General features: G+C 41.8%; 2 protein-coding genes and 1 long non-coding RNA gene across 4 annotated transcripts; all 3 read left to right on the forward strand.

Moving 5' to 3' along the window:
• Positions 1 to 18,512, forward strand: LOC311019322 (scavenger receptor cysteine-rich type 1 protein M130-like). Its single transcript, XM_084018650.1, has 12 exons — positions 1 to 43; positions 2,125 to 2,154; positions 2,245 to 2,532; positions 3,162 to 3,482; positions 4,074 to 4,361; positions 5,554 to 5,874; positions 14,339 to 14,644; positions 14,899 to 15,213; positions 15,304 to 15,522; positions 16,246 to 16,575; positions 17,493 to 17,569; positions 17,859 to 18,512. The coding sequence occupies exons 3-12, from the start codon at positions 2,439 to 2,441 to the stop codon at positions 17,964 to 17,966; spliced, it is 2,379 nt and encodes a 792-aa protein (XP_083874776.1). The 5' UTR covers positions 1 to 43; positions 2,125 to 2,154; positions 2,245 to 2,438; the 3' UTR covers positions 17,967 to 18,512.
• LOC311020428 (uncharacterized protein) lies at positions 6,145 to 8,597 on the forward strand (the record flags this gene model as incomplete). Its single annotated transcript, XM_084020450.1, has 6 exons — positions 6,145 to 6,271; positions 6,439 to 6,657; positions 6,734 to 7,039; positions 7,263 to 7,592; positions 8,116 to 8,201; positions 8,324 to 8,597. The coding sequence occupies 6 exons, from the start codon at positions 6,145 to 6,147 to the stop codon at positions 8,333 to 8,335; spliced, it is 1,080 nt and encodes a 359-aa protein (XP_083876576.1). The 3' UTR covers positions 8,336 to 8,597.
• A 795-nt stretch (positions 18,513 to 19,307) lies between the features above and the next one.
• Positions 19,308 to 21,614, forward strand: LOC311019323. 2 transcript variants are annotated; one of them, XR_014597796.1, is made up of 3 exons: positions 19,308 to 19,366; positions 20,536 to 20,865; positions 21,439 to 21,614. It is a non-coding gene; the product is annotated as an uncharacterized lncRNA (long non-coding RNA). The 2 variants fall into 2 exon arrangements; XR_014597797.1 differs by lacking the exon at positions 19,308 to 19,366 and adding an exon at positions 20,176 to 20,311.
• Positions 21,615 to 21,879: the final 265 nt, after the last annotated feature.

Raw genomic sequence — 21,879 nt, forward strand, 5'->3', positions numbered from 1 at the left:
CATCACAGAGTGCCGATTGCAGTTCTGTGGCTCTGGAGCTCAGGTAGGACTCTGTTTTAATAATGGCCATTTGAAACAATTAAAAGATATATATATATATATATATATATATATAGAGAGAGAGAGAGAGAGAGAGAGAGAGAGAGAGAGAGAGAGAGAGAGAGAGAGACAGAGACAGAGACAGAGAGCGAGAGATCTGTGCAGAACCTCTAGTCGGGATGCACAAGAATATTTATATGACATGAGAATCATACTGTGTTAGATCCCACTGTCAGCAGCTACATCAGAATGTATGCTACTATTATATATTATTGTTATATCACATAAAAGGATTTACTGAAGAAACATTCTGGTTCTTATTCTAATTCCTTGTCATTCAGAGACCATACAAAGGTGCATAAATATGCATGTGTATGTGCAATCACTTATGGAGGAGTCATAATAAAACTAGTGGGTGGACATTTTTCTTCAGAGTTTTCTGGTAGAGAGCAGAATTCATGGTTCCATCAATAATGGCAGGTTGTCCAGGACCTGAAGCAGCAAAACAGCCCCAGACCATCACACTGAAACCACAATGTTTGACTTTTGGTATGATGTTCTAATTGTGGAATGCTGTGTTAGATTTCCACCAGATGTAATGAGACCCATGTCTTCCAAAAAGTTCTACCTTTGACTCATCGGCCCATAGAATCTTCTCCTAAAGGTCTTATGGGGTCATCAAGGTTTTTTTTTGGTAAATGTGAGACGAGCCTTTGTGTTTGTTATGGACAGCAGTCATGTCCTTCTTATTGTGGGATCTTGAACACCGACCTTAACTGGGAGCAAGTGAGGCCTGCAGTCCTTTAGATCAGGGGTTCTCAGGGACCCCTTACAGGGGAGAACATTTTCCCCTCATAATCGTAACACAGATTAAGCACATTTCAACCGCCGCTGGAAGTATGAGTTCTTGTGCGATTGTGTGTGGCTTTTTACTTTTAGCAATCCATTGAGCGACCAAATAGGAATCCTTCTGTATGGAGCTAGAACAGTCTCATAATTCATAAATGCACACAGAAATTCATAAATGCACAAAAAAGATTTACAAATGTATTTGGGGATTTGTATATACATGTGACTCAAAACACAAATACATTTTACAGTGTCTCCCCCAAAAGTCTAAAACACAACTCCGCCCGCACCGGTTCATCTTCCCCAGAATGAGGGAATACATTACTTCCATAAAATGCTTCTTTATAAAAGAAAAATAGATATTTATATAACTGTACACCTAATCTATACAGCATAAAGACAGGGAGCACAGGAAGAAGGGAAATTATCTCCAGAAATAAGGTCGATTCTGGCTCTAGCACCCATATCCCTCCAACGCAACGCACTCACGTGATTGGCTGTAAAGGAGGGAGACATCTGATTGGCTACAGACAACCTCCTCTTAGAAAAAACGCATTTGTGGATCAGAGTCACGTCAGGGGAGTCTCAAAAGTTTCACACACAAATGCAGGGAGGTTTACAAATTAAAAGCACTTTGTAAATACAGGTCCAACAGTTCATATATGAATGTAACAAGCCCCAAATGCGTATTTGATGAAGATTGCAAATACTTTAACATTCATGTATTTGTGATTTTTTTTAGATTTGTGTGTGCATTGGAAATATGTTTATGAATCTTGTTTTTTATATGTGAATATTTTTTACTTACATATGAAATGAAACATATTTGTGTGTGCATTGAAAATGTATTTGTGTTTTGAGTCACATGTATATACAAATCCCCAAATACATTTGTAAATCTTTTTTGTGCATTTATGAATTTCTGTGTGCATTTATGAATTATGAGACTGTTCTAGCTCCATACTTCTGGGCTTTCTCTGAAGTTGTGGCCGGGTTCACCATCCGTGTTTTCTGGCGGGTGTATATATATATATATATTCCAATATGAGAGACAACAGAAAATACTCTTTGTGGTTTCAATATCTGTACTGCATCACAGTAATTGATGACATTTCTATGAGACAACAAAAAGATATAAAGACATAAAGACATAATAATCACCTTTTAGCTGCCACTTCCTGCAACCTAAATTAATAATTTGTATTTGCATGTGTGTGTGCTTATTCATCTCCTCAGGGATTTGCACCGCAGACACACATATTTCAGGTAAATGAGAAATACGAACACATTTGAGAACCAAAGTCTTGTTATATAACAACTTCACTTCACGTTCTGCTTACTTGTGTCCCTGTTCAGTAGAGCCCGATGATGTCAGGTTGGTGGGGGGAGCCAGCCATTGTGCTGGTAGACTAGAGGTGAAACTCCACGGAGAGTGGAAAGCAGTGGACAACCAGGACTGGAAGCATTGGCAGCCGACATCGGCAGCTGAAGTTTGCAGACGGCTTAACTGTGGTTCTTTTGTTTCATTACGAAAGCCATCGCACTCTGTTATGAAGAAAATACACAACATCTTCCAGCCTTCCTATATGGACCGTTTCATTATGAAGCCTCGCCAGTCTTCCACATTGGAGGTCACCTGTTTAGGTCAGTGTCTTAAATTTACAGCTACTACCACAGTTCAATGTCCTTCCTATGGTGAAGGAAGGAATAAAAACCAAGTGAGCACAAATAAACTGGAACAATTAAAGACTGGTGAGGGGTTAAATTATATTGTTTGTACACAGCACAGTTTCTGATCTGATCCCCCTTTGCGAGGACGACAATATTTTCAGTTCCTTCTAAAACTGTTACAAACGACTTATCTGATAATAGTATGCACTGATGGATGTGATTAATCCTCCAGGGTTACCTAGCCTAATGTGGGATGTGCATTATTTATGAAACATTTGGATAATTATGGCTTGTAGATATGGGTCCATAGCATGCAAGAATAACCTTTTCAAAATAATCTTCAGCTGTTTCTCACAAAAATCCTCTGGCAACCTGACTTAATGTTTTCATGTCAACATTAATGTAGTTTTAAAATGTAGACCCGTTTTATCTTGCATGTGCTCTACACTTCCTTGACAATACATTTAATTGAAGGGATGGATCCCTTTAAAAAACAGCTCTAAAGTCACAAACAATTTAATTAAACAATTAAGAATGTGTCTCATTTGGTTCTGTTATTTGATCTGCTATGCACTAAAGTGAGTTAATCTTTCTCCCTCCAGACTCTGTCAGGCTGGTGAATGGGACTAGTCTGTGTTCAGGCAGACTTGAGGTGAATTTTAACCCATCTAACCAGCAGACTAACCAGTCGTGGTCCTCAGTTTGTCAAGATGACTTTCACCAGCAGGATGCAGAGGTGGTCTGCAGGGAGCTTGAATGTGGGGCTCCTTCAGTCCTCCAGGGGGCGCTCCATGGAGAAGTGGAGGCTCCAGTGTGGACCAAAGACTTCCAGTGTGGAGGTCATGAGTCTGCCCTCCTGGACTGTGACAGCACAGTTAGAAACACCTGCTCCCCTGGCAAAGCTGTTGGACTCACCTGCTCAGGTAGAAGAGAACATTAGAAGAGTTTAAATCAATATTTTGAGAATCCTGCATAACTTATTACATTTTAACGGACACAATTCATCCAGTAACTCATTGTGGTATTACAGCACTTTTATGGTGACAGACAAATCATTACAAAATGAGAAATGGGAAAGACAAGGGACTTTAGGTGTTATGATATCCTACAAACAATTGAAAAATAAATTGTACTCTACTCTACTGTATTGTTAATCGAATCGAGTCGCTGTGAAGCCAAAGATTCACACCCCTACTCCATACACACACCCTCCCAGGAGACCATGGCCCAGATTGATGGGCAGATTTACAACATTACTTGCCTCATCTTCTTTTTTCAATTTCCAGTGCAAAATATACATGGACACTGATGCAGAATATGCCTATGCATGCTCCATCTGTTTGCTGTGCATATATATATACACACACACACATATACAGGCATATAGACATGCAAGTATACCTGCAAAAAAAACATATAAAGATACAAATAATAGAAAAGCCAATGTGAGGGGTGCGAATGTGAGCATGCATGGTGGTCATGGTGGTAAAAGCTGCAGTCTTGTTCCTCCACAGAACCTGCTGGTGTCAGGCTAGTCGGAGGTGCCAACCAGTGTGAGGGCATGCTGGAGATGAAACAACTGGGCGAATGGAAACCAGTGGATGACACGGACTGGAGCCTGAGATTAGCAGGCGTAATGTGTGAAAAACTGAACTGTGGCTCTGCTGTTTCTATCACGGGGAGATCAGAGGCCTCAGCTAGAGAGAGTTGGGGAAAAGAATCTGACTGTGATGCATCTTCACTTGTGGAATGTTTTACACAATCTTACTATACCTCTACTTTTCTAGAGGTAACCTGCTCAGGTAACACCTAATGATTATAACCTGTCACACATCTGTTAGTTGTTTGAACTGTTTAAATGAGACGTTAAAAATATAAAAACCTGACAGAGCCTTTTTAGTTGACAATCATACAAAGAGATCCGCCCCAACATAAAATACTAATATGTACTGTTCATTAACCCTTGTTTGGTGTTCATATTTCTGTTACACAACCATGTTCACGGGTCCTGTGGACCCACCGCATTATTAGCTCTTAAAATCAATACAGCCATAAAACCAATATAGATAGCTAATATGGTCAATATTGGACATGTACCTCTGTTAGATCATATTTATAAATAAAATTTGTTTCGAGATTGAAATGTAATTTTTGAAAAAAAAAATATGAGTGAAATAAACTAGGCTTATCTTGAACAAATATAAATGAAACAAGGTTTTTCATCACTACTGATATTTAGTGAACAAATGTAGTGTACAGATTAACAGATTTAATATATTTCATGCAGTCCCCATGAACATAGGTTATACAACACATGAGGGGCAGAGTTTTTCTGTGTGTGTGTGTGATGCATTAAACTGCGTCTTCCTGTTGTACTGTGGCTACCTGATGAAGGCTTTATTTTGAGGGTGTCTGATCCTGGTCCCGCTTTTCCAACTCAGTCAGTCTCTGAATTGTCAGATATGTGATACTTAAATTCTGAAATATCTAAATATCTAAATAAATAGCCCTCTTCACTATCTCCAATCCTCTCTATCTTTTAAAATAATTTCCAACACCCTATGTGGAGATATTCTTTCGGCCATCTTGATCGATTGTGATAAGGAGCCATACACGTAAAGCTTTTATTACACACACACACACACACACACACACACAGTTAATAAGCTCAAACGTGCCAACAAAAACAACAAAGAAGAATGGATGATGACTGCATTTTAATTAATTAAACTTTTATTTGAGTGCTAGAAATCTCCTCTGGGTGCCTTTAACCGGAACTAAATCCAAATCTGGATCAGTTCTGAAACCTGGCGCTGCATCTCACTCCATTTCAACTCCAAATATCAAAGTGTGCTTTATGGGCACAAAAGCTTCAAAGCAGCTTCAAACAAGTAATACCAACTTGTTGTCTTACTCCCTGCTGTGTCAGCTGCTACAGCTTCCATATTCATAGTGCAATATCAATAAAGTTGTTCTGTCTCTGTCACTTCACAGACTCTCAGACTGTCAGGCTGGTGAATGGGACCAGTCTGTGTTCAGGCAGACTGGAGGTGAAGTTCCACCAGTCCAACCCGTGGTGGTCCTCAGTGTGTGAAGATAATTTTGACCAGCAGGATGCACAGGTGGTCTGCAGGGAGCTTGGCTGTGGGGCTCCTTCAGTATTCAAAGGGGGACTCTATGGAGAAGTGGAGGCTCCAGTGTGGACCAAAGAGTTCCAGTGTGGAGGTCATGAGTCTGGTCTCCTGGACTGTAGAAGCTCAGGCTCAGATAGAAACACCTGCTCACCTGGTGAAGCTGTTGGACTCACCTGCTCAGGTAGAAGAGGAGCTGCAGCTTTGATTTAACAACTATTGTATGTTGAGTCATTCTCCTTCTGTCCCTAACAATTAATTCATTTGTTTTTGTTTAGACCCTGATGCTGTCAGGTTGGTGGAAGGAGCTAGCCGTTGCACTGGTCAACTCGAGTTGAAACACCAGGGACAGTGGAAACCAGTAGATCACCGGGACATTGACTGGAACCTGAAGGTAGCAGCTGAAATATGTCGACGGCTGGATTGTGGTTCATCAGTTTCAACAGGTAAGAAGATGCATTCCTCAGAACGATCCGTGTGGTGGATCACCTCTTCCTGTGCCCAGTCCAACTCCACACTGAAGGAATGTGTGACAACGCGGGCTGCCCTCAGCCATTCCAGCCTGGAAGTCACCTGCACAGGTAATTTTGACCGATGGTAATGGTGATGTGACATTAGATTACTTTGCTTAGCCCTATGCCTCCCCAAAATGTCTTTCTAGACTCTGTCAGGCTGGTGAATGGGACTAGTCTGTGTTCAGGCAGACTGGAGGTGAAGTCCAACCAGTCTAACCAGTCGTGGTCCTCAGTGTGTGAAGATGACTTTGACCAGCTGGATGCACAGGTGGTCTGCAGGGAGCTTGGCTGTGGGGATCCTTCAGTCCTCCAGGGTGCACTCTATGGAGACCTGGAGGCTCAAGTATGGGCCAATGAGTTCCAGTGTGGAGGCAATGAGTCTGCTCTCCTGGACTGTAGAAGCTCAGCGTCGACTAGAGACACCTGCTCACAAGTTGGACTCATCTGTTCAGGTAAAAGAGGACCTACAGCTGTAATTTGCCGTACTCTCTTACTTCCTCTACTTAGAATTCTCCCGACTCTGCTCAGGTCCAAACAATATCAGGTTGGTGGGAGAGGCCAGCCGCTGCGCTGGTAGCCTGGAGTTGAAGAACCAGGGAGAGTGGAGACCAGTGGTTGACTGGGATTCTGAATGGGACCAGAAGTCTGCAGCTGCAATCTGTAGACAACTGGATTGTGGTTCGGCTGTTTCAGCAGATATAGCAGACAGTTTGTCAGAGAGACTTGTGTGGTGGATCAAGTCCTCCTGTGTCCAGTCAGCATCTACACTGTTGGAGTGTGTAATAACGACTCATGTTAACGAAAGCTATTCTGGCTGTGAAGTGATATGCTCAGGTAATACTGACCACCAACGTCTTAAATAGACTTGTCTTGTTCCTGATGTATGAATAATGTATGTGTCCACTGTTACTATCCCTTTTTAGACAGGAGGGATTAAATCAAGCTTTTTTTCACAATTGTCATTGAGGATGAATTCCTTTAAAAATGTGTGCTTTCAGTTCTCTGGGCTCTATTTTCACAGCTTAGTTTGGCAAATAATCTCCCTTTTTGCTTTCAGATTTGCTGGTTCAGCCAAACATCTCCCTCTCTCCCTCCACTGACGGGGTCTCCAAGGCCAAGCAGCAGGGGCTTCGGGTGCTCATGGGCTCCGACTTCACCATCAAATGCTCTACCGAACCACAGTATCCAGGAGGCTCCTTCCAGCTCATCTTCACCACCTCCAACACAGCACAGAACTACACCCTGCCAGCTGCCAATCACTCTGCTCATTTCCTGTTCTCTAGTACCGACTCCACCCATCGAGGGGAGTACCGCTGTGTTTATCACCTCCATGTTTTCTCCCATAACTTCTCTGCTGAGAGCCAGCCACTGAGTCTCACTGTCTCAGGTAACATCACAGTTGATCTTAGTCAAACACAAAGAACATTGGAACTCTCAACATGCAGCTTTAATTATGAAATATGTTATTTATATACCCCAATATGGAGTCCTACTAAACATAGTAGCTGGTGGAAGACAGGCAATATGGCTCTCCAATCACTTAATTCGGGCTGTATTAAATGATTGCACTTGGTCCCGAAAGGGCATTTGATTCACAACAAGACACTTGACACAAGGGTCAAAAGGTCAAGTGTGTCTTGCAGTAGATGTCAGTCAGGAAACATGTACCTTCATAGAGTGTGCCATGTTTTTTTGGCGGTCTCGTTCTTGTTTCTCGCTGCTTCCATCACTCAAATTAAAGAGTGAGCATGACAGTTGTCAGTATCACAAAACAACCATTTAAGATATTTTAATTGCATCTGTGTTTTTTTTTATTCTACAAAAATGTACATTCAGTTCCTGACAATTATTTTAATGTTAACAATGTATGTTTTTTTTTATTTTAATTAAAAAAAAACATTTTGTTTCAGCTTCTCTGACCGAGTTGATCATCCGTCTCGTTGTCCTTCTGCTGGGTATGATGTTACTCATTGCTGCCCTCTGCTTCAGCTCTAAGGTACTATCTTTATTCAGAGGAAGGCTGGCTTTTTCACTGAGAGTATTGGTGTGATATATTTGGATAGAAGAGGCCAGTTACTGGATCACTAATAACCCACAGTGGCTGTGATGTCTTTCCAGAAGTCAGGATGAGAGAAGAATGGAGGTTAAGGACTTCTTGATGGTTCCAGGAAAGAGGAGTATCTCCAAGGAGCTCGTTTCACATTCAGATGTAAACATAAGGAAAGATTTTAGACAGCGGTTGTCTTCAATGTCAGATCCACTGAAAAAGAAATTTGTCGAAAAAATGTTGAAAGGCTGTATATGCTAAATGTAATCTTTACATCTCTGATGTGTTGTATCTTTAATGTTTTTCTTCTTCTCCAGAACAAATGTATGTGCTTGATCACAAATAAAAAATCATATTTGATCACTAGTGTAGATGTAGTTATGTTGTTTTGTTTGTTTCTGTATAAACTTTAATACAAAATGTTACGCTTTATTTTATTGCTTGATCAGTAATGGGTTGTCCTATATAATAAGGACAACCCATTCTACCCACTGATCAACTCAACCGCAGTTATAAAACAGGAGTTCCATTGCTCAGACTGTTGATTAGAGAACATGATGACAAATTGCTAAACGTTGCAAACATTTTCCTTTTGTGTTAGACATCATAGCAAATTAAAAGTTGACTGATTTACTGTGGTGTCTGGACTGGATTTTAAAATGCATTCTAAATCTAAATTACAACTTTACATGGTGTTAAGTTCAAATTGTAATATTTTCCCCTTCCCAAATGGAAGAGACAATCTCACAATTTAGCTGACACAAAGTCCAGTCCCAGTAAGTCATTTTAAAGAGTACAGCATATGATTTTAATTGGTATCTTCCTGAGAAACCACACGAAGCCGGATGAGAAGATTAAAAGATAGACAGGAAACTACACAGAACAGCAGAGCTGATAAGTTGTCACTCCTGAGTTTCATAAGGGCTCCAAGATCTTTGTGCACATCTGTCCTTGACAAGACACATGAAAAGGCAAACAAACTGAGTGGACATGGATCACAGAGTGCTGATTGTGGTTCTGTCACTCTGGAGCTCAGGTAGGACTCTGGTTTAATTGTTTAAATTATTGCCCTGAATAAAACAATGTAAATAATATAATCTCGTCCTTTTTTCTTCTTCTTTTCTCTGAATGGGCACTAATGCAGAATATGCATAGACATGCAAGTGTAGTGCAGTTTACGTATGCTTGTGTGGGAATGCATATATGTATGTGTATGCATGTGTAGCTATGTATTTTATGTGCATATGTGGATATGCATATATGTTTCCTGCTCTGTTACACAGCAACAGTTATATATTGCTTTGCAGCCATGCCAAGTGTTTGCATATCTGCAAAATGCACGTAATAGAGTGCAAGAACAACTCTGCCGACTGCACCTTGTTCTGGATGCAGATAAAACAAAACTTATGTTGTTCACTAATTCTAAATCAGTAAGATCAAGTCTGTCACTGTCAACAGGAATGGTCAACAAATTGAACTTGTATCTACTTTTAAATATCTGGGATTCTTGATTGATGACCACTTGTCTTTTAAGGCACATATTCAGTATGCTGTTAAGAAGCTGAAGCTTTTACTTGGATTTTATTTTAGAAATAAGTCTTGCTTATCCTTTAGGGTGAAACAGAAACTGGTGGAGTCAACCTTTCTTCCGATTATTGATTATGGTGATGTGTTATATATGAATGCCTCCGTTCAATGCCTCTACATGCTGGATAGTGTGTATCATGGTGCTCTGAGGTTTATTACAAACTGTGGAGCTCTAACTCATCATTGTGTCTTATATAGGAATGTAAATTGGCTATTCTTATATGTGCGCTGGATCGGCCATTGGTATGTGCTGAATTACAAGGCTATTCTTATGATGATTCCATCTTATTTATCATCCCTTTTAATTTTGAATAATAGGGCTTACAGTCTCCGCTCTCAGGACTTTTATCATTTTACTTTTCCTAAGGTCAGAACAGAAATGGGGAAGAAAGCTTTAAGATTTTCTGCTCCGAGTACATGGAACATTTTGCAGTCAGAGCTCAAACTCCAGTCTGGTATCTCTGAATGTATTCAAGTCCATGATAAATTCCATTACATGCAGGATTCACGAGTGTAAACTGTTTATTTGAGTGCAAATGTTTGACTAATCTTGTAAATTCTTTTAACTAATTTTGAAAATTCAATTGTTATTTGTATTCTATTTGTTTTTTTCTTTTATGTCTATGATAAATGTGACGGTGTTGAAACTTTACGTGCTATAAAATATATATCATATGATGTGATATGATGAAAAATAGGCTGTTCAATTACAACTCAATCAAATCAATAAACCCTTTCTATTGTCAGTTAATATTAGGCTATTTCAATATTGGGGTTGAAATGATAATCAAAGAAGAACGAATAACTTTTTCATGCAGGCTGAGCAACAAAACGGACCTTCTGTTGTCATGACATTTAATTATTGTAGGCATAATCTATGAAGTGAAATTAAATGTGTGAGAATGAGTCCTTGCTGTTAAAAGTGTAAAAGCCCAAAACAATTACTCAACGATTCATTATTATTGTATTAGGATTTCATTTTTACATGATTTGTGTGTTAATAAAACTTACACAATAACAATAATATGTAAACTATATTTTTGAGTGCTATTACCGTAAGTCCATTCTAGAGTAGGAACAACATTTCACTATTTTTTGTTGTTTTACTGTTACTATTTATTAAGAGTTAATAAAGTCAAATAAAACAGCATGGCATTTAATTTATTTTGACCCTGTTAAAAGAAAGAGGCACTTTGGGGGTCATTTAATTAGGCATTGCATGTTATTTTTGAGGCTTGAAGAGACAGGTGCTAAAACCGAGACATGGGGCCCTAGTTTCGTAGACCAGGCGCAGTCAGCTTTCAGCGCACCTGCGCCGGGCCGACGGGGTGTGTCCGCCTGGACTTTGCAAGTTTCGTGCACCGCGCAGGCTCGCGCAGGCACACCTCCCGTCTCGCCCACCCGCGCAAGTGGGAAAGAGGGAGGAGAAGAAGGCGTGAGTGGGAGACGAGGAGGAGACGAGGCGTGGACTGGGATTAATACAGCCGATTCAGATCTTCACCAATCAAATGAGCTCCTCTCCTCTCCTCTCCTTTAATGCGTTAGGGGAGGTTCAGTGCAAGATCCGTCACTTGACAACCCGATGACAGAAGCAGCGCCGCCGCTCCCACCACGCGCATCACGCGCTGTGCGCGCGTATCATAATAATAACAATGCCGATATTATAAAAAACAGGAGAGAGAGAGGGAGATGTTTTGGTCCGAGAGGCTGAGTTTCCGTTACGCGTGCCATCCGCCTTTGATCTGACGGGACAATCTATATAGATATAAATTCACGTGTTGATTCAATTAGTTGCATTAAATAGTGGTTGTTGTGATTATTTATTGCATTTAAATGTGCCTGGAACTGTGGAAACCTGTGAGGTCTTAGTGACGTGTGCGCACTGCGCGCCGTCAGCCAAACTTCCACTCCGCCAGCTGTGATTCGCATTGAATGAATGGACTTTATTTACGCCTTGCGCCGAGAGTAGACCAGGTTGGAGCTGGCAAGCTTTCAATGCAGTCTCGGCGAGGCTTTTTGCCACGAAACTTCCGCTACGCCAAGCTGAATGTGTGACGCCTCCCCCTGCTGCGCCGCCACAACCATCTTGGCGCAGGCGATCCACCAAACTGACCGTGCGCAAGGCTGCGCGGGTCGAAACTTGCATTGCGCCGGCTCCGCCACCCTGCGCCGCCCTGCGCTGCGCCACGAAACTAGGGCCCATAGGGTGAATAGTTATTCAGACAGACAACATGGTGTTTTGAAAATCTAAAATACAAGCACAAACCTGAAAAGGAGGGTGACATATTCTCCTTTAAAGGAATCGTCTCGGAATGTTTCTCCAATAGAAGAAATTGGAGCCAAATACAAAGTCCTCCAAGCAACCTGACCTTATCCTGGTGGGGCAAGAACCAACCCAACTAAACCATTTGGCTTCTTCATTAAATAATGAAGTATTTTGAATTGAATCCGGTCAGTTTGAGCCACTAGTTAGTATGTTCTCTGTTTCGTCATAGTTCCATAAAAAAAAAAAAAAAAACCTTTTGCAACCCTGCCCAGAGTAAGACAATCATGATCCTCATTCTTTCTTTTGTTTAGGATACCCTTCCCGTTACCTCCCACGTCTCCAGGCAGAAGAAAATGATACTTTCAAAGGTAAACAGAGAACACATACAAAATGAGAATTCTACTATTGATTATTTTATTAATTACTCTCTTACATGTGCTCAGGGATTGATGATATCCTGTTGTCTGGAGGATCCAGTCACTGTTCTGGTAAAATGCTGGTGAAGCAGCAGGGAGTTTGGACAGAAGTGGACAAGGATAACTGGGACCTGAAGTTAGCAAATGCAGTTTGTAGCCATCTGAACTGTGGTTCTGTGGTTTCTGTCACAGCAAGATACCAACGAGTCTTAGGGCCCTTACCTGCCATACCTTCCTGTATCGAGACTGGACATCTACAGATACATTGTATAAAAAAAAGGTCCATAGGTTTTCGTTCCAGTTTGGAGATACTCTGCTCAGGTAACAACATTAGTAACCACAAAACAAAAACACATCAACACGCTTCATAACGAAGGCTCATGGCTTCAAACCTTCCATACTGATATTCCTCTTACAGCAGTCACTGAATTGGCCTGCTTCCACTCATCTCCAGTACAATTGATACACAGTCACTCAGAATGTCTCAAAATTTGGTCAAGTATATGTCAAATGCAGGACAAGGAAGAGTGCTCACAGATATTTACTGACAAACGGAAAGTTACTGAATGAACACCTCTCACAACCTCAACAAAAACTCTACTCACCGAACAGGCATACACTGAAGAATCCCTTGATTGATGTATAACGTTTAACTCTATGTCTGCAAGTTGTTCTCTGTCTTCCTTCGTCTTTCTCACTTTCTCTTCCTCTTTCAGACTCTGTCAGGCTGGTGAATGGGACTAGTCTGTGTTCAGGCAGACTGGAGGTGAAGTCTAACCAGTCCAACCAGACGTGGTCCTCAGTGTGTGACGATGACTTTTACCTGCAGGATGCAGAAGCGGTCTGCAGGGATCTTGGCTGTGGGGCTCCTTCAGTATTCAAAGGGGGACTCTATGGAGAAGTGGAGGCTCAAGTGTGGACCAAAGAGTTCCAGTGTGGAGGCAATGAGTCTGGTCTCCTGGACTGTAGAAGCTCAGGCTCAGATAGAAACACCTGCTCACCTGGCAAAGCTGTTGGACTCACCTGCTCAGGTAGAAGTAGGAGGAGGAGCTGGAGCTTAGCTATGTTTTAGGATTAGGGTTTTTACATTTTTGTAGACCCTTTTTACAATGATGGCATAGGTTAAGTGTTCGCACACAGTTTGGTTATGGAAGTATGGTGGAGTGCAATAGCTTGTTAAGCTATACAAGATCATTATCCACCGAAGATGTAACCTAAACAAATTACTTTCCAGAACGGTGTGCTATAACATGATACCATGACATTGACTCAGAGTTTTGACCTTAGTTTTAAAAATGTCACTACTAACAGTCCAATGGTACTCAATACATTTAGTGGTTTGCAGCCATAGACGCCACCAGGGTAGGAGTGACTGTGTTAACTGGTGAGTCTCAGCCAAATGCGTCCGTGGTTGCCTGTAGTGACAGCTGCTGAAACACCAAGAGAACATGTATGTGTCGTTGCAAAAGCCTTAATCAATTTTAATTACACACTCCTCTGTGTTTATTATCTATTACAACTAAGGAAATATGAGCAACCACGGATGCATTCGGCTGAAAGTCACCAGTTAATACGATCACACATTAAACTGAAACACCCTGTTGCTCTGAAACGGTCGTCATCCTGTCAGAATTGTGTATAACTTGAGTCCGCTCTTGGAATATCAATTCTGACAACTGAACATGGAACTACCACACATTTTGATGCTGGTAACTTTTTTAGTTCAATGTTTAAAGCTTCTAAATTGTCTGGATGACTTTAAAAGGGTCTGTAAATGTGACTTTATCTGTTTTAACCAATGAATCCTGTCTGCTCAGAGCCAGATAATATCCAGTTGGTGGGAGGATCCAGCCGATGTGCTGGTAAACTGATGATGAATCTACAGGGAGAGTGGAGACCTGTGGATGCAACAATGCCTGAGTGGAATATGAACACAGCAGACATAATATGTCGACAACTGGACTGTGGCTCTGTTGTTTCAATAAGGCGGAAAAAAAGAAATAATGACTTTAATGTATGGATGATTAGACCAACTTGTCTTCAATCCAAGTCTTCACTTAGGGAGTGCATGTTAAGCAGGACTAGAGAAAAGTCTCTGTACATCTTGGTGATCAAGTGCTCAGGTAACAAACACCAGCAAATAAATCAGCTATAGAATGCACACAAATTCATATTTCACATATGTTTTTGTCTAAAGAAATGTACAGAATCATCAAGGGTAAGCTCTGCAGTGTTATATAGCCTAAGCAGACACCATGGGAGAAGACAGCAGAAAAGAGGATTGAGATTGTCTGCTATGCATCAGTTCACTAACTGATTGTAGAGAATAAATAAACCTGAAAATTGTTTAATTATTTCTGTTGCTGGCTATCGTCAGACTCTGTCAGGCTGGTGAATGGGACTAGTCTGTGTTCAGGCAGACTGGAGGTGAAGTCCAACCAGTCTAACCAGTCGTGGTCCTCAGTGTGTGAAGCTGACTTTGACCAGCTGGATGCACAGGTGGTCTGCAGGGAGCTTGGCTGTGGGGCTCCTTCAGTCCTCCAGGGGGCGCTCTATGGAGAAGGGGAGGCTCCAACGTGGACCAAAGAGTTCCAGTGTGGAGGCAATGAGTCTGGTCTCCTGAACTGTAGAAGCTCAGGCTCAGATAGAAACACCTGCTCACCTGGCAAAGCTGTTGGACTCACCTGCTCAGGTAGAAGAGGAGCTGCAGCTTTGATTCTGCTTAACTTTGAGCCTAACTTACTTTGCTTCACTTACTAATTACTCTCTTGTATGTGTTCAGAGGCTGATGATGTCCGGTTGGTTGGTGGAACCAACCACTGTGTCGGTAAACTTGAGATGAAGTATCGTGGAGAATGGAAGCCATTGGCTGAATCCTTTTATAAGTGGGACCAGATGCTTGCAGCTGTAGTGTGTAGACAGCTGGACTGTGGCTCTGCTCTTTCAATAGAAAGAAGAGACGAACTTTCCCGCCCTTCATGGATGGTTTCTTCTTCCTGTGGTCAGTCTGAATCTGCACTTAGGCAATGTGCATTACTATGGAGTGGTAATTCCTCTAACTGTTGGGAGGTCACATGCTCAGGTAATGCTATAAATGGCAAACAACTTTAAAAGGAATCCTTATTCATTAATTTTTTGTATCACATCCACATTGTTGAAATCGGCAAGTGTTAAGCCATAACATGGAAAATCTTTTAGAACCACAAATCTGTGCTTTCTGTGCTCCAACTCTGACAACACCACCACTCCTCTCTCTCACTCACGTTTCCACCATTGTCTTCCGGCAACACAAGAGTACAGAACATTTTGTTAACTAACATTCCATTTCACGCCATGTAGTTTTCACTGACTGCAATGTTAACGTATGAATATGCTACGCTCAGGACTTTCAACCAGACGACTGCTGTTCACAGCTGGTGTTCATGTACCAAAGAGTTATTTTAAAGTTATGTTAGTGTTATGTTTTAAGTTTACATACTTATTTTAAGCCCAACCAGGATATTTGTCCTCAAAATCACCAACTGGTTTTGTTGCCAAAACCCTCAAATGCCCCCCACGAGATATACAAACTTTGATGGTGGGGTCTGAGCGATGACATTGCAGCCGTAGACCAATTTAACCACTCTCATCCCTGTTACTCACTTAAACACAAAAACATAGGAAAATAGGGGGCCAGTTTGAAAAATATGGAAAATACCTTTTAACTTCTCATCTGTGTTAATAGAGTTCCTGGCTCAGCCGAACATCTCCGTTGTTACGCTCACTGACGGGTTCTCTGAGGCCACGCAGCACAGATATCAGGTGCTCCTGGGGTCCCTATTCGCCATCAGCTGCACCATCTTGCCACAGCTCCCAGGAGGCTCCTTCCAGCTTAATTTGACCACCTCAGCTACAGCACACAACTTCACCCTGCCAGCTGTCAATCACTCTGCTCATTTCCTGTTCCCTGGTGCAGGCTCCACCCATCAAGGGGAGTACCGCTGTGTTTATCACCTCCATGTTTTCTCCCATATGTTGTCATCTGAGAGCCAGCCGCTCCTTCTCACTGTCTCAGGTAACTTCACAGACAATCCAGTCAAAAAAGGGAATGTGACACTGACAACACATGCAGACTAGTATTATCTGTCTGATGTCAGTTTTCCTAAATCTAACTAAGAGGTTTTGTTGCCTGAACCAAACTTTTTTTTGATGTGTAATGTTGTCTAGACAGAAAAAAAAGTGCTGCAGAGCAACGTGAAAAAAAGGACAATTCCTGTCACTCAGCATGAAACCAATAGATTAAATTTAGTTTCACATACTGTCATGCCACTGTGTTGCACGGCAACACATTTAGTGTTAATCACAAGTCTTCACTTCCATTCAGAAAACCAGCAGTTTGCTGATTTGTGATTTTTGTCCAAGACTATAGAGTGGATCACTTTACCAAGGGCTCTTTAAATATGACAGAGGATGAGAAGTGCACCTTCAGTGAAATAAACCACATTTGCATAAGGCAGTAACGTCAACACTATCATACCTCACACACACTGCATCGACACAACACCGTAGCTAGAAACTCTGAACAACAACCACATTAGCCTTCATTCTAAAGAACCAACATGAACACATCTTGCCCTGCACCTTAGCTTGTTTAGCGAGTCACCAAACACACATTCATTGGGGGATAAGTGCTGCTAATGTCAGTTTCAGGCTAGAGAGCTAATAGGCCCTTTTCACAGCAGCCAATTTGAAATGCCCTTCTATTTAGTGTCAGCCAATCCAGTGAGCTAACGTGCACAATAGGGCCCTGATGCACCTAAATGGAACAGGGCCATAATCAATGTCAGTTAATTACACCTGTGTGTACCCTGCAACGCCATGTCAAAATGGCTGCTGTGAAAAGGGCCTATAAACTGCAGCACAGTAAATCATTTTAATAAAGCATCTTCAGCTGCTGTATGAAATTATGTGATGATTGGGAATCTATTTCAGACTCTGTCACACATCTGATCATCAGACTGGTTGTCCTGGTGCTGATGGTGGTGTTCAGTGCTGCCGTGTTTTACAAGGTACTGTACACATCAGTGGAAGAAAATTCTGTGTTTAATATACTTTGGGACAAGAATTTGATATGTGTTTAATACTGTGGGGAAAAGAAGCTGCATGTATCACACTTAACACTGATGTTCCACATTAAAAGCATGGCTAGTGGTTCACTCCTCTCTTAAATAGTACTTTTAATTTGAAACATCTGGAAAATGCAGTTGTTCCACTGACGATAGCGTGAAAGCAACAGGAATAAAAAGGCAAATGTCATCATTTTGTTACCTGAAGACATTTTCTTTCACGCCTCACCAGGTCAGCAGAGGGTTGAAACCAAGACGAGAGGAAATGATTGGGCTAAATCACCTTGGTGGAGCCGAAGACTTGCTGAGTGAAGGGGCGGGAGCCCAGGAGACAGAGTGAGATCTCCACGGTCCATATCCAGATGGGACTGCTCGGCTCTCACAGAGACAAACAGTGTAGCATCAGAGATTGTATCTTGCTCTTCTTGTCTGTGATCAGTCTGTCAATGATATTCTTGGTATGAAAACGAGATGAGAATATTGGTGAGAGTTATATCATTGAAGAAAGCTAATCATAAGTCCATTGTTGTTAATATTTCAACAAGGAAGCCATGCTGAATGTTTTGATGCTCTACTGCTTGAAGTTTATGTCCTTTGCTTGAAATAATTATCAGACGTCATTTTTAGATATCCATGAAGAATTTTAAAATTCTTAGTTAAAATATATATAAATATGTATTCGAAGCCACCAATACCATATTACTTAATCTGTTGTTAATTGTTTCTGTTCTGTAAAATAATGAGCTTTTCAAAAATAAAATAATAAAAAAGAAGTTTCAATTGGAGTGGAAATAGATTAAAAAACGAACCATAATTGATTTGTTGGCCACTTTGGGCCAGTGGAACAAGCTGCAAAAATGTACAGAATCATCAAGGGTAAGCTCTGCAGTGTTATATAGCCTAAGCAGACACCGTGGGAGAAGACAGCAGAAAAGAGGATTGAGATTGTCTGCTATGCATGAGCTCACTAACTGATTGTAGAGAATAAATAAACCTGAAAATTGTTTAATTATTTCTGTTGCTGGCTATCGTCAGACTCTGTCAGGCTGGTGAATGGGACTAGTCTGTGTTCAGTCAGACTGGAGGTGAAGTCCAACCAGTCTAACCAGTCGTGGTCCTCAGTGTGTGAAGCTGACTTTGACCAGCTGGATGCACAGGTGGTCTGCAGGGAGCTTGGCTGTGGGGCTCCTTCAGTCCTCCAGGGGGCGCTCTATGGAGAAGGGGAGGCTCCAACGTGGACCAAAGAGTTCCAGTGTGGAGGCAATGAGTCTGGTCTCCTGAACTGTAGAAGCTCAGGCTCAGATAGAAACACCTGCTCACCTGGCAAAGCTGTTGGACTCACCTGCTCAGGTAGAAGAGGAGCTGCAGCTTTGATTCTGCTTAACTTTGAGCCTAACTTACTTTGCTTCACTTACTAATTACTCTCTTGTATGTGTTCAGAGGCTGATGATGTCCGGTTGGTTGGTGGAACCAACCACTGTGTCGGTAAACTTGAGATGAAGTATCTTGGAGAATGGAAGCCATTGGCTGAATCCTTTTATAAGTGGGACCAGATGCTTGCAGCTGTAGTGTGTAGACAGCTGGACTGTGGCTCTGCTCTTTCAATAGAAAGAAGAGACGAACTTTCCTGCCCTTCATGGATGGTCTCATATTCCTGTGGTCAGTCTGAATCTGCACTTAGGCAATGTGCATTACTATGGAGTGGTCGTTCCTCTAAGTGTTGGGAGGTCACATGCTCAGGTAATGCTATAAATGGCAAACAACTTTAACAGGAATCCTTATTCATTAATTTGTTGTATCACATCCACATTGTTGAAATCGGCAAGTGTTAAGCCATAACCTGGAAAATCTTTTAGAACCACAAATCTGTGCTTTCTGTGCTCCAACTCTGACAACACCACCACTCCTCTCACTCACTCACGTTTACACCATTGTCTTCCGGCAACACAAGAGTACAGAACATTTTGTTAACTAACATTCCATTTCACGCCATATAGACTATGTCAGGCTGGTGAATGGGACTAGCCGTTGTTCAGGCAGACTGGAGGTGAAGCCGAACCAGTCTAACCAGTCGTGGTCCTCAGTGTGTGAAGATGACTTTGACCAGCTGGATGCACAGGTGGTCTGCAGGGAGCTTGGCTGTGGGGCTCCTTCAGTCCTCCAGGGTGCACTCTATGGAGACCTGGAGGCTCAAGTATGGGCCAATGAGTTCCAGTGTGGAGGCAATGAGTCTGCTCTCCTGGACTGTAGAAGCTCAGCATCGACTAGAGACACCTGCTCACAAGTTGGACTCATCTGTTTAGGTAAAAGAGGACCTACAGCTGTAATTTGACGTACTCTCTTACTTCATCTACTAAGAATTCTCCCGACTCTGCTCAGGTCCAAACAATATCAGGTTGGTGGGAGAGGCCAGCCGCTGCGCTGGTAGACTGGAGATGAAAAACCAGGGAGAGTGGAGACCAGTGGTTGACTGGGATTCTGAATGGGACCAGAAGTCTGCAGCTGCAACCTGTAGACAACTGGATTGTGGTTCAGCTGTTTCAACAGATATAGCAGACAGTTTGTCAGAGAGACTTGTGTGGTGGATCAAGTCCTCCTGTGTCCAGTCAGCATCTACACTGTTGGAGTGTGTAATAACGACTCATGTTAACGAAAGCTATTCTGGCTGTGAAGTGATATGCTCAGGTAATACTGACCACCAACGTCTTAAATAGTCTTGTCTTGTTCCTGATGTATGAATAATGTATGTGTCCACTGTCACTATCCCTTTTTAGACAGGAGGGATTAAATCAAGCTTTTTTTTCACAATTGTCATTGAGGATGAATTCCTTTAAAAATGTGTGCTTTCAGTTCTCTGGGCTCTATTTTCACAGCTTAGTTTGGAAAATAATCTCCCTTTTTGCTATCAGATTTGCTGGTTCAGCCAAACATCTCCCTCTCTCCCTCCACTGACGGGGTCTCCAAGGCCAAGCAGCAGGGGCTTCGGGTGCTCATGGGCTCTGACTTCACCATCAAATGCTCTACCGAACCACAGTATCCAGGAGGCTCCTTCCAGCTCATCTTCACCACCTCCAACACAGCACAGAACTACACCCTGCCAGCTGCCAATCACTCTGCTCATTTCCTGTTCTCTAGTACCGACTCCACCCACCGAGGGGAGTACCGCTGTGTTTATCACCTCCATGTTTTCTCCCATAACTTCTCTGCTGAGAGCCAGCCACTGAGTCTCACTGTCTCAGGTAACATCACAGACGATCTTAGTCAAACACAAAGAACATTGGAACTCTCAACATGCAGCTTTAATTATGAAATATGTTATTTATATACCCCAATATGGAGTCCTACTAAACATAGTAGCTGGTGGAAGACAGGCAATATGGCTCTCCAATCACTTAATTCGGGCTGTATTAAATGATTGCACTTGGTCCCGAAAGGGCATTTGATCCACAACAAGACAATTGACACAAGGGTCAAAAGGTCAAGTGTGTCTTGCAGTAGATGTCAGTCAGGAAACATGTACCTTCATAGAGTGTGCCATGTTTTTTTGGCGGTCTCGTTCTTGTTTCTCACTGCTTCCATCACTCACAAAGCCTGTTGATGAGATGAAGCTGCAGTCCACATTCAGTGAGAGCTTCAAATTAAAGAGTGAGCATGACAGTTGTCAGTATCACAAAACAACCATTTAAGATATTTTAATGGCATCTGTGTTTTTTTTTATTCTACAAAAATGTACATTCAGTTCCTGACAATTATTTTAATGTTAACAATGTATGTTTTTTTAATTTTAATTAAAAAAAATATTTTTGTTTCAGCTTCTCTGACCGAGTTGATCATCCGTCTCGTTGTCCTTCTGCTGGGTATGATGTTACTCATTGCTGCCCTCTGCTTCAGCTCTAAGGTACTATCTTTATTCAGAGGAAGGCTGGCTTTTTCACTGAGAGTATTGGTGTGATATATTTGGATAGAAGAGGCCAGTTACTGGATCACTAATAACCCACAGTGGCTGTGATGTCTTTCCAGAAGTCAGGATGAGAGAAGAATGGAGGTTAAGGACTTCTTGATGGTTCCAGGAAAGAGGAGTATCTCCAAGGAGCTCGTTTCACATTCAGATGTAAACATAAGGAAAGATTTTAGACAGCGGTTGTCTTCAATGTCAGATCCACTGAAAAAGAAATTTGTCGAAAAAATGTTGAAAGGCTGTATATGCTAAATGTAATCTTTACATCTCTGATGTGTTGTATCTATAATGTTTT

The sequence above is a fragment of the Eutrigla gurnardus genome (genome assembly GCF_963514095.1).
Source record: "Eutrigla gurnardus genome assembly, chromosome: 10".
NCBI lineage: Eukaryota > Metazoa > Chordata > Actinopteri > Perciformes > Triglidae > Eutrigla > Eutrigla gurnardus.